Below are 13,342 nucleotides of genomic sequence, written 5' to 3' on the forward strand. Positions count from 1 at the left end.
TCACACATCATCAAAAAATCTACAAACAATAAATGCTGGAGAGGATGTGGAGAAAAGGGAACCCTCTTGCACTGTTGGTGGGAATGTAAGTTGATACAGCCACTATGGAGAACAGCATGGAGGTTCCTTAAAAAACTAAAAACAGAGCTACCATACGACCCAGCAATCCCACTACTGGGCATATACCCTGAGAAAACCATAATTCAAAAAGAGTCATGTACCAAAATGTTCACTGCAGCTCTATTTACAATAGCCAGGACATGGAAGCAACCTAAGTGTCCATTGACAGGTGAATGGATAAAGAAGATGTGGCACGTATATACAATGGAGTGTCACTCAGCCATAAAGAGAAATGAAATTGAGTTATTTGTAGTGAGGTGGATGGACATAGAGTCTGTCATACAGAGTGAAGTAAGTCAGAAAGAGAAAAACAAATACCGTATGCTAACACATATATATGGAATCTCAAAAAAAAAAGGTTCTGAAGAACCTAGGGGCAGGACAGGAATAAAGATGCAGACATAGAGAATGGACTTGAGGACACGGGGAGGGGGAAGGGTAAGCTGGGATGAAGTGAGAGAGTGGCAGGGACATATATACACTACCAAATGTAAAATAGATAGCTAGTGGGAAGCAGCCGCATAGCACAGGGAGATCATCTCAGTGCTTTGTGACCACCTAGAGGGGTGGGATAGGGAGGGTGGGAGGGAGACGCAAGAGGGAGGAGACATGGGGATATATGTATATGTATGGCTGATTCACTTTGTTATAAAGCAGAAACTAACACACCATTGTAAAGCAATTATACTCCAATAAAGATGTTAAAAAAATAATCACAGAAATCTAATAAAGATAATACAGGGCACGTGAGAACATCAAACTCATGGGGGCCAAATTCATTCAGTACAGTTATGAATGGGCACAAAATGCAGTCAGTCACTCACTGCTCAGAGTGTAGAGGCGGATATGGCAGGCTCACTAGATCTCACAAGGCTTATAGTCTGGCAGATAAACTTCTGCGACCCTTTAGTTCTCACATTAAACAACCAACAACAAACAGGTATAAAGATTTTTTTTTTGCCTAGTTTAATTTCTGAAAAACATTTAAGAAGGAATATTATATATTCCAGATAGATAACAACTGAATTTATTTGTTAATGCAATTGTCTTTCCTTAAAATATTGGCATAATTAATGATGAAACTGAATTTTAAATGTGGATTTTACTCTGTAAATCAAGAATAGTTGGGTTCATATTAGTTGGTGCAAAGTCTACATTTGCAAATGAGAGAAATTTGTACTGTATTCATTTCCATTATAATGTACTGTAATTTACACATGTAATGTATGTCACAACTGAAAAACACCATTTTTATGTTCTTATATATGGACTAGAAGAAAATTATTTGAAGAAATTTAGTTTCATAAACTCATTGAGTGTCCCTGGGTTCCTTTCTTAAGTGTCATTTTTAATGTTTTCATTCTCATTTAGAACAACGAATGTTTTTATTTCTCAGTAAGTTCTCTGAAAGAAGTCAAATGTCTTTCATTAAACACAAAAGATGTAAAATTAAATACACTATGAAATACTTTTGAAACCTCCACACAGGAACAGTGTATTTATCTCATGCTTTTTGAGAAATAGTTACATTGTCTTTGCCTTGAAGCATAATTACTGTGAGATAATGACATGAGTGTATCTAAAATATTTCAAAATCATTGATAAACGTGTACTGGTGATTAGAAGATGAGGTTTTTCCATTTGGAAATATACATTAGCAATAGATATATCTCTTTAGAAAGCATTGGCGTGAAAATGTGTTTGCTGATCAAAGTTTCCCGCTGACTTCCATGAACATTTCATCTTGGTATCTGGTTTTGAGTATTTTATGGAATGTTGTAATTTGCTATGAGTTCTCTCCCGCAGGCAGCTTTTTCTCAACCGTTGCTCTCTTGACCCTGAGGAGACATCAGGAGAACATCCCTCAATTTCCTTCTGATTACTTGGTGGCAGAAATTCGTTACTAGGGTCAGCCGGGGCTGACCTCCAATTTAGCTCCCTTTAACCGGGCAGCATTTGGGAGAGAGAGAAGGTGGGGCAAGGCAAGTCAGGATTTTTTGGCGAAATAGCTAAGTGGAAGCCTTTGTATTGCCTCCTATTTACCTCATCGATGAAGGAAGGATTCCCTTTCCTAATTAATAAGAGATGGCCAGACACATGATGGGCAGATGAGACTCACAGCAGTTTATGAGTCACACACACTCAGTCCAGGGGAGGAAGATACCGCATGCCATGCAGGGCCACGTGTGGGTTCCACTTGAGAGTGGAGTGAGCCAGAGGGCTGTGAGAGGCAGGCTTTGTAGTGACAAGAGTGTTAGGTGACCCTTGGTTCCCATGGAGGATGTGATTGACTTGTAGGATAATTTCGAGGGGCTGGCAGAGAAGAGAAACCGGTTAGGTGGATGATAAGGTGGGATGGAGCTGGTCTGGCTGATAGGGGAGCTGGCCAGGGAGGGATCATTTACTGCTGGGTTGGGGGGCGTATCTGGCTAGTGCAGAACACACCAGTAGGCCTTTGGGATCCCATGAGGGTCAAAGAGGTCAAGGCCGCTCCTGGAATTTTAGTTCTTACACTATAGTCCTCCTGACTGAAGGGTTAAGTAGGACCTCAGGCAGCTGCCGGGAAGGTAGAGTTGGGCCAGGGTTAGAGTCGCTGCAGGTCTGTGGACCACTACAGAGATGAGGTCCAGCTGGCTGTCCCCAAGGAAGAGCACCGACCACCAGGATCTTTACCCATATATGATATGGGTTGAGTCCAGGGGCCACAAGGCAGGTGTCTGGTTTGTCAGAGCAGGAGAGGTGGTGGCCACGTGAGTGCAGAAGTCGGTATGCCTGGCTTATATCTGGGCTCTTATCTGTGCTTCTGGAAGGCTGTTTAATCTCTTTGTACCTCTGTTTCCTCATGAGTATAATAGTGACTGTCTCATGGGGTGGTTGAAACGTTAAATGAGAATACCTGTAAGCACTTAGTAAATATTAGCTATTAATTTTGATTGGGTACAGGAGTTAACTCCAGTCAGTTTCTGAGGGTGAGCTAACCAGTGGCCAGTATTAGCTTAAAGCAGTAGTCAGAATGGAGGGCAATGTGACATCATTAAGATCACCTAAACCATGCTGGAGGTTCTTTATTTCTCTTTACAAGGTCTTGAGTTGACACACTGTAAAGGGTTACTTAGAAGCTTTGCATTTAGAAGAATATTAAAGTGTATTTTAAATAATGACCGTTTAGAGATTCTTCCATCTACAAGTATTGCTATTTCAAAAGCAAAACACAGTGCTATTACATAAAAGGCATTCGATAAATGTTTATTGAATAACATTTGAAAAATGAGGCATTATCACTGTCAAATTACAGACATTTCTCCCTAGCTTCATCTTTAATGTTTACAGGTAAACTGAACAAAAGATTAGTTATAGTACAGTGTGTAGAGATTTTGCTCTACAGTGTCCACATTAAAGGCACTTTGCTATTGTATTCTGGTTGGCAGAAGGAAGCTTGTCTTAAAGCTCATCCATGGTGGTAGCAGTAGGGAATAAGAGGTAGAAACAAAATATCTATTTTTGTAATTGAGGACATTTTGCATGGACTAGACATTTATTTTCTCATTAGATCCTATTCCATTTCTGTATATAACTCCCCACCTAATTATTCTGCTGAAATAAATTGCAAAACCACCGAGAACTTGCTTACATGTCTCTGTAATCCCAATTCTGCCTAGCTTACTGTTTTTCTAAAAATATAGTATGTGTTCAATCAGTATTTCTTAGTTGATTAGTTTTTACTGAACCATCAATCATTCTCAGTGGTGTTTGTGATTTTATCCTTGTAAGACAAATTGTTTTAGAGATTCCAAGTGAATGAATTGGACCAAGTAATCTCTGAGATTCTTTTAATGCTAATGCTACTCTATGATGATCAAATCAATCAAGGAGAGATCCGGGTAAGACAAAAAACTTTTGGAAAACCTAGGGATTTATTAGCCTTATATTAACATAGAAGGAATTCTAGTAGAATAAAATGCCACAGATAAAAATTATATATATTTACTAGTAAAAAAAACCCTGATAAACTATAAACAGCCTTTTGTGTTACTGAATGTAACCCACTAGGTTCTTCGGTATGGCGTGGTGTGGCCGAGGAGAGCCTGTGGTTAATAGCACATCTTCTGGATTCCAACGCCTGGGTTTCTCATTCCGCCACTCAGCAGATATGTTGGCCTTGGGCAAGCCACTTCACCTCTCTGTGCTGCCTGTTTCCTCATCTGTAAAACAATGATGATAGTAGTAACTACTTTACAGGGTTGTTATAAAGATTAAGTGAATGATTAAAAAGTCCCATGACATTTAACTAAGACTTAAAATTATTCATCTCTATCTCTCGGCAAGGGTTCAAATTTGAGAATAAATTCCCTTTAGGTGGTTAAAGCATTTATAGTCTCCCTGGCCTGATGCTTTTAAGTAGTTTTGTTTTACTGGAGGAGGACTGTCTTCAGGTGCCTGTAGATGATGAAACACTCTTGTCATTCACAGTCTTAGTGTTAAGTCAATCATATTTCAAAAATACATCTGGCCCTTTGGCTTATGGTTTCTAATGCAGTCCTTTTGTAAATTGACAAAATTCCTTTGTCATTTTAAAATCACTTAAAGTCTTCATTTTTCTATCTTCCTTGTGAGAAACTCCCCTGAGCACTTTTACCCTAGTAGTTCTTTGAGAAATGTTTTAAAGAAATTCCAGAAGTGGTAAAGCTCAGAAGGGCCCTTATAGATACAAAGTACTGAAGCAAAATATGATGCTAAAGGGTAATAAGAGAATAAACTGGACTTTATTGTGAAAATAAGAACGTTATAAGGTTTGAATGTAATTTTTATGACTTCTAAATTTTTTCAGGAAATCGTAATGTTACAAAAAAAAAGTTCCAAAGCAGCAAACATACAGAAATTCTAAAAAAATAACGTCTCATGTACTCTTTTAAAACCTAAGTGCTATCAAGCCTCTCAACTGAGATCTTTAACTATAAATAGTTTTTTGCCTTTTATATTGTGCCCAGATCCCATTTCATGCAATTCGAATACAAATTCCTATGCATTGAGGACCTTGATTTATACGGAAGTATTTATATGGAAGTATTCCCAGTTGGTGTTTCTCATCGCGTCTTCTCTGAGCCTCTTCGTACATTCGCTCTTCTTTTCCTCAGACTGCAGTTCCCCGGAATGGATTGGGGAGAGCGAGGTCGGGTTCCGTTTTAGTTGTTTCCTGGCTCCACGCAGCGCCGCTCGGCTGTCTCTCCAGCGTGGACCACCGTTGACAGGCTCCACGGGTGAGGGAGGCCCCGGGCGGCACGCGGGGGGCGTGGCCTGACCACGGGGTGGGGGCGGGGCCTGTCCGCGGAGCTAGACTGGCTGAGCGTCCCAGGTCGGCCGCTTCCAGCCGAGCCCTCCTTCGGCTACCGCGGCGGTGCCCCGAGCCAGATACTCTCGGGCTCCGTGTGACTCCCTCCGTTTCCTCGCTCGCGCGGCGCCATCTCGACCCGCTGGAGAGGGAGACCTGGCGGCGCTCTGACTGAGAACTCCGGTGTCTCAGCCTTGGGGCACCTCCGGAGACAGCCAAGTGCCCGCAGGTGAAGCCGGAGTCCCAGCCCACCGACAGATAGCACCTCTTGGGAACCTCGACCACCGAGCCTTTTCCAGCGCCTGCAGCGCTAGGCGCGCGGGGAGAGGGGGTTCCACGGCGGGGGAAGAAGTGACCAGGACACCGATGATGGACGCACAGACCTGGCGCGTGGGCTGTCGCTGTCTCCTCCTTCTGGCTCTCGTTGGGTCTACCCGAAGCGAGGGCTTGCAGAGCTGCGAAGAAGTTAGGAAACTTTTCCAGTGGCGCCTGGTGGGACCTGTCAAGGGGCTGCAGGATTCGCCGCGGGCAGGTAAGGCGCGGACTGTCGGCGCGGAGCTGTGCGTCTGGGCGCGGGCTGGGGCGTCCGGGGCGCCGGCCCTGCGCTCCCCAGGTTGTCTGAATGGCCCTTCGTGGGAAGATGACCTTTGAGGCCCTCGGGCCGCGCAGGGTGAATCCTGGGGAGGCCTCTGGGGAAGCGCGGCGTGAACATCCCGAGCGCAGCGCAGCTCCGGGGACTCCCTGACTCCGCCTGCGGCTGAGCCGAGCTCTGGGCGTTTGCTTCCCGCCCGGCTCCCTTAGTCTCGGCGAATGCGCTGGAAGGGGCCGGTAAACCTGCCAGCGGGGGACAGCGCGGCTTGACCGCGTTTCTGTTCCGCGTGGGAACTTTCCCAGTGCCCTGCCGGGGGGCCTCGGTTGGCTGCTTTCTCGTACGGTGGACGGAGTTGGGCTGGTCGCTGTAAGTTTGATAGTAAAAACACAAAGCTGCCTTATCCTCCTTTGCTGGAGAATGGGGCGGTGACAAGGGCGGCCGGTCCCCTCTGTCATTAAGACTCGCCCTCCCTGGTGTGACACTTAGCTGCCCCTCCGCGCCTGGGCATCAAGCCCACCTTGCAGGAACCTAAACTACCCAGTGTGTCTCTCGGAGCCACTGGGTAGATGCAACGCCTGAAAGATGTGCCGGCAACAGGCGATCAAACAGAATGCATGGGGGAGCCACTTGACATGGATGAGATCTTCCAGAGATTGAAAGGGAAAGAATACAGTAAGTGTGGCAAGCGTCGATTCTGCTTCTCGTAAGCGCGTGTGCCTGCACCTTTACCCTGTGCTCCGTGCCCCCTCCGCGCAAATTTCCTTCTGCGGGCGGGATTTCCAGTTTACATTTGGTCTGGAAGAATAGATCTTAGTTGTCAAACGCGACAGCAGGTGTCTGCAGCTAAGATCGATCTTACTGGAGCAATGCACCTAATTACGAGGCCAACACACTGACAAATGCTGTGAGCTTATTGGTTGGACGAAGAACTTGTGGAGGATGCTTGGTTCTAAAATCTGTCCTCTGAGTTTGTATGGTGAGGGGGCTTGCTCGTAGCACTATGGAGCTGTGGCTCTTTCGCTTGATTTCTTTGCTGGTTGTCAACTCAGTTCTGGAGTCATCCCACAAGGAAAATCTGGCCATTTGAGCCCGCCGAAACTATTTTAGTTTACAAGAGTAGTCTTATAAACAAACACACAAATATTTATTTGAACACCTATTCGGTACTAGGCACTTTTTCTATACTACTTGAAACAACATAGTTGGATATTCTCAGCTGAGGGCAGTTCTGTTCTCAAACGATACCACCCCCTTGTAAACCTGTTCTTATTTCGGTGCATTCGTTTCATTTAAAAAAAAAAAAAACCCACACTTGTCAGTAGCTAATGCAACTAAAGTGAGTGTGTGTGTTGGGGCAGGGGACTTGGTGAGGGCATTGAGCTGTGAAATCCTCACCTGAACCATAGATTTTGCCCCCCAGATCCCATAATTTTGGCTGATATGTTCAGTAAATGTTGACAGTAAGGCCTTGATTTCACCACCCATCTCATATCTCAGTATATCTGGTACCTGCTAAACATAATACAGTGACTAGAAGGTATTACATTTCTAGAACCTTGTGTGTGTTTCATCTCTTTTGAAGAGGAACTTTGCAGCGTTATCAGTCACTGGCATTTTACTGAAACTGAAACTCTGTCCTACAGAGATGGAAATGGTTGCGCTTATTTGTGTTTGATATACATGACACACAAAAAAGAGCCAGGATGGCAGGCATCTTCTTTTCTAAGGCATTCTGGATTGTTTCCCCATTGCTAGTACCTTTCTTTATCTGTGGCTTAAGGGCAATGGAGGAATCCTAGCAGCACCTACTCAAGGGGCCATGCAGGGCTGCACTCTCAGGGACATCAGTGGTGCTGGTGAAAAGAAGTGCTGAATTCTTTTGATATTTGCATTAAGAAAAAGTCACGTGAAAGTATTATTCTGAATCAGGATCACCCAATAACAGGCACTTACATCTGAATTTGATATAATTCTGACTTGTTATTGTTTCTCTATTGTTGGTCATTTTTTATTTGAATAATTAAATGAATATTAAACTGTTTCTTTTAACAGGCACTCACATCTGAATTTGATATAATTCTGAATTTTTATCATTCCTCTATTGTTGGTCATTTTTTATTTGAATAATTAAATGAATATTAAACTGTTTCTTTTAACATTGACGTCTCTTTTCTTTCCACTAAAAAAACTTTCATTCCCCATTTGAGTAAACCACACATACCACATGGTTCATAAATGCTTTTCTTTATTTTTGTATTTATATGAGATCTATAATATTTAGCTTGATTGAGTATAGTAGTTGAATCTTATTTTCTAAAATTATCCTCAATCTCAAGAGAGAACATAGTTAATATCTAAGTAGTCATTCTCACATAAGAATACAAATATTAATATTCTTTTTAGCGGGTGTATGTATTTAGCACATAGGCTTTCATTGACTAAAGCTAATACATTTAAATTTGATATTTGTTTTCCTTGAAAGTTAATTTTTTTAGTGCTTTCTTGCATTTCTTGTCCACAAGTAGTTAATTCCTGAGATGCCTAGCCAAAATGCCACTTTTAAAATATAAGCAGGTAGAATAACTTTTTACAGTTTCATTCTATATTTGTGACTTTTACATCTTCTGAAAACTATGTTACCCAATTCGAAATTACTAAAATGGTGAGAACAGCCATTTAAGCTGTTTCTCAGATTCCCCTCACCTTTGTTCTCTACCCTGCTCCAATTCTTTTAAGCCTATTGAGCTCCTAAGGATGTTTGGATGAGAAATGTAAAAAAGGAGAGAAGGTGTAAATGTGATTAGAATTACAGATTTCCCTGTGTTCTGATTTTATTTCCTAGGTAGTAGTCAAGGTGCCCTTTGCTCTTGTTTATTTCATCCAGAAAAGAACTGTTAGTGAAAATGTCTTTTAAAAGGTCCTTTTATTTTTATTTTTTTTATTGGGGAGAAGGGATAATGCTTTCCCATTGAAATTCTCTTCACACAGGCATTGTTCACACATGCATTATTTCCTTTTTTTTTAAAGAAGCTAATTCAGAAAGGAGAAGCTTATAAAAATCCAAGGCTACCTTCAGATTTTATATACCAACTAGTTTTTAAAATGTGGATGTTGCTTGATACAGAGAGTAGCGTGTGAAAGATAACTTTTTCTTGGTAGCTTTGGCTGTAAATAGTATAATAAAAATAAACTTGATGTGGCAAAGTTAAATTCTAATACCATAGGACACTTTAAGTAGTGTGCTATAGCTCTTTTGTGTTTTTTTAAACTGCTTTCATTATAATCCAGTCTTATATTGGCTTCAAGGGCAGTGTTGTTTTATACTGATACCCAAGAGAAACAATCTACTTGGGGACCTTGGAGTTTGAAATTATAGACATTTGGGTTCAAAACCTGGTCCTGGCATCTGTAACTGTGTGACTGAGGTTAATCAGTTGTCCTCTTTGAACCTCCATTTTCTCATCTGTAAAATGTGGATGTTAGTTCTCAAAGGCATGTTGCATAGATGAAATGCAATGATACATGTATGTAAGATAGCACAAATCTAGGTACATAGTAAGTGCTCAAAAAATGTGTTGCTGTTATTACAGTTTTTTATTTAGTGTCTTGATTGTAGCTGAACTTGACCTTTAAGGGTGAAATTTTAGTTTTGGATCTCTATAAATCAGAATGTGTTTTATAATAACTAGTTTTTTAAAAGTCACAGATGATTGTTTTTAAAATCGGGAAATATGTTTCTATCTAAAATGATACTTATTAGGTCATGGTGAACATTTTGTTTCTTTTCATGAACTAATGGAAAATCAAAGAAACCTATCTGAAATGGTATTTCTTAGGTTATGGTGAATATTCTGTTTTTTTGTGGACTAAGGGGAACTCTAAGAAAGAAACCAAGCTGCACTGCACCACTGCTAGCTGCAGCACCCATAGCCACTGGTTCTACCACCACCCTGCTGTCTGTATTCAGGGAGGTGAAGGAGTGTGTAGGAGATGCCTTAGGGAGTCACATCATTCGATGGCCGGTGGCCATAGTCACTCATTGACAGTAATCTCAATTTGGGACTCTTGTTTCTCATGAACTAACCCCTTTTGCTGCTTGGGCAGCATGGTTATGGTGATCCAAAACCATAAAAGGGACCCACAGGCTGATGTTGGGCAGATTAGTAATAACAGGATGGTCTCGGGTTGAAGTCCACCAGCCAGGAACCACCAGAATCAGGATGATAGTCAAACAAACTAGGTCTTATTTTCTGCAGCAAGGGAGATCGCACAGCTCAGGAACTGTGGGTGCCTTGGTTAGAGGCAGTTGAAAGGGGCTTTTTATAGGATTTGGCTTTGTGCTGGGTGATTACAAGGGTTTAAGGAAGCAGGGCAATTCAGGAATTGAGCATCTTCATAACTTACTTAGGTGTCAGGAAGATTAAGATGGGGCTAGTTTTCTTTAATGAAGAAGCAGTAGTCACTCTTGCTGATCAAAAGAGGGGGATGTTTAGTTACTTTTTTGGTTGTAGAGTGTCCTCGTGGCTATCCTGCTGCATCACAGGTCTCAAGTGGCTTTGTCTCATCATTGTTTTCTTATTCTGAGCATGTTGTCTCTGTTGAGTTGTAAACATCAAGCCCTAGTTCCAGTGTCAGGGAAACTTGTCACTTTCTCCTCTGGAAAATCTGGCGTGTGCTTCGATGTCTAAGAAAATGATGTGTTTCATTTTTATCCAGGCTTTTAGTGAAGCTTCATAATGGGGAAGCGAGTATGATTTTCTACTTTGAGGCCATAGAGTATGACTCTCCATCAGGGCCTGAATTGTACAAATCACATCCTATTCCCTCATAGTCAGTTTACTAACAAATGTAAGTGTTGTGTGTGTCCCTGTCCTCTCTCCATCCCCAAATTTAAGTTCCTTTTTGCCAAGTGTCCAACATCCTGTATTTGTATAATCGGCTTTAAGGAGGGGTGCAATTTAGGAAACTTAAGAATAGCATTTTAGGGCTTCCCTGGTGGCGCAGTGATTGAGAGTCCGCCTGCCGATTCAGGGGACGCGGGTTCGTGCCCTGGTCCGGGAAGATCCCACGTGCCGCGGAGTGGCTGGGCCCTTGAGCCATGGCCGCTGAGCCTGCGCGTCCAGAGCCTGTGCTCCGCAACGGGAGAGGCCACAGCAGTGAGAGGCCCGCGTACAGCAAAAAAAAAAAAAAAAAAAAAAAAGAATAGCATTTTATAATTATTTTATACTTCCCCCAACCATGTTTCCAGCTTGCTAGGACTTTCTAGAATATGGAATTTGGCTTGTCTGATAAGAACACCTTCCTGGTCTATAACATTTCTTTTATCATTAATTGGTATAAGACCAAGAGTAACATTTCAACAACCAGATACTGCTTGTAAACAGACATGACTTATAAATCAATGGCCTCTTGATATAACTGTTCAAGAAACCACAAATTCATTTTGTTAAAATGGAGTCATGAGAGACTTCATTCATATACTTTGTTAAAATAGATTGTGAACGTGGTACCCTATCTACTCCGTTAACTAACAAGAGCGATTCATTTTAATAGAGAGTAGCCATTTTCCATATCTACCTTTCTTTTACGAAAGCCTGACCTTTAGAAGACAAGACATCACCAATTGTGCCCTCAATTCTTCTACTTTCCAGCTTTAGAAATTTCAAATTTTACCAGTGGTACTGCTAAAATCATCCTAGAACGATTAGTCATTCTTCTGTGAATCACAACAAATATCACAGTTTTTGATTAGCCTTATCAGGTTCACATATGGCTGCCATGTAAGTTGAATGTATAATACACTTTTTCAGAAAGAAAATGAGATTTTGTACTTTCATGATTTTATGAGAGTCTACACTTCTCTTGAAAATTTAAAATACTGAAAAGTACAAAGAAAGCAAAAACAATTTTACCATCCAGAAATAACTACCAATAACCCTTTGAGTTATCTTTTCAACACCCTCATCAGTCCTCTGCTCAGCACATAAATATTTTTTGAAAGAATGTAGAATCACTTTTTCTTTCTTTGTAACATGCCTTTTCCAATCGTAAACATCCTTCTAAATATGTATTTTTTTAGTGACTAAGATTCTACTGAATCACTGCACCATTCATTGAATTCTCTACTGTTGTTGGAAATACAGGTTTCTAATATTTGCTACCATAAAGTCACATGGCTAAGGACATGAAAGGCAAGTGTGCCAAACTCTCACCCCACTCACAGCTCTGTGATCGCCTTATCTACATTCATTCCACTTCAGGGTTTTTCAGTGTCAGCACCACTGACCTGTGGGGCTGGAGAATTCTTTGTTGTTGGCAGGGGCGGCGAGTGCTGTCCTGTGTATTGTAAGGTGTTTAGAAGCTTCCCTGACCTTTAGCCCCCTGGATGCCAGTAGCAACGCCTTTCCTCACCCCCAGTTCTGACAACAGAAGATGTCTCTAGACATTGCCAAATGACCCAGGAGAGGCAAAATCGTCCTGACTGAGAGCCACTAGTATAAATGTCCAACCTATGGGTCCTTCACATACACACATTATATAGCTGGCTGGCTTGCAAGCCTCAGGTCTCAGCTTAGATGTCAGCTCCTCAGAGAAGCCTTTCTCAAGGTTCACTGAACTCTGTTCCCCGCTGTTTCTTTCATGGCACTTTTCATGGTGCCATATTTCTTTTCTTTTTACTGTTGATTTTTCACCACTAGATTGCGTGCATGTTGAGGATAGGGAACATGTCTACCGAGACCGGTTTCATGGATATGAAACGTATACAGTCACACAGGGTCCCACACTCAGAAGGGCCCTATGCTTGGTTTAATGTCCTGCTGTTACCATCTTGAAGTTTGAAAAAGGGTCCTGTGCTTCCTTTTTGCACTGGGCCCTGCAAATTATGTAGCCAGTCCAGCTGTGTACCTTGTTCACTGTAGAATATCTGGTGCCCAGAACAGCGGCTGACACAAAATAGGAGTTGAAATGTCTGTTGAATACTTTAGTAAAGCTTCAAGGAGCCTCTTATTTCACCTTTTGAACCTCTCTGATTCTTAAGTTAAACTTTAGAAGTCAGTCCACAGGTATTGAACACCCAAGATTCTATTGATACAGTGATTTTTTTTTTATGTTTTATGGTGTTATAAAAATGAGTTAAAAATTGGCCCCTATGTCTTTTACTTCTTCACAGCTGGTTGGGACCATTAGCCCAAAGCCCACTGGTGCCAAACTCAAATTTTTACAGTTCCAATTGCTTTAAATATAGCTCAAGTAAACATATTTTTAGTCGTTTAGAGCCTGCCTGCTTTGCAAACCCCACA

The 13,342-nt window shown here is 41.7% G+C and overlaps 1 protein-coding gene across 1 annotated transcript in view; it reads left to right on the forward strand.

Moving 5' to 3' along the window:
- Window positions 1-5,807: 5,807 nt before the first annotated feature.
- The window catches only part of GPC5 (glypican 5), a 1,362,542-nt gene continuing 1,355,007 nt past the window's right edge, over window positions 5,808-13,342 (forward strand). The window contains exon 1 of the mRNA XM_065896202.1: window positions 5,808-5,981. Within this exon, the coding sequence (XP_065752274.1) occupies window positions 5,816-5,981 (166 nt within the window). The 5' untranslated portion in view covers window positions 5,808-5,815. The remainder of the gene's footprint in view (window positions 5,982-13,342) is intronic.

The sequence above is a fragment of the Phocoena phocoena genome, chromosome 18 (assembly GCF_963924675.1).
Source record: "Phocoena phocoena chromosome 18, mPhoPho1.1, whole genome shotgun sequence".
NCBI classification, from domain to species: Eukaryota; Metazoa; Chordata; class Mammalia; order Artiodactyla; family Phocoenidae; genus Phocoena; species Phocoena phocoena.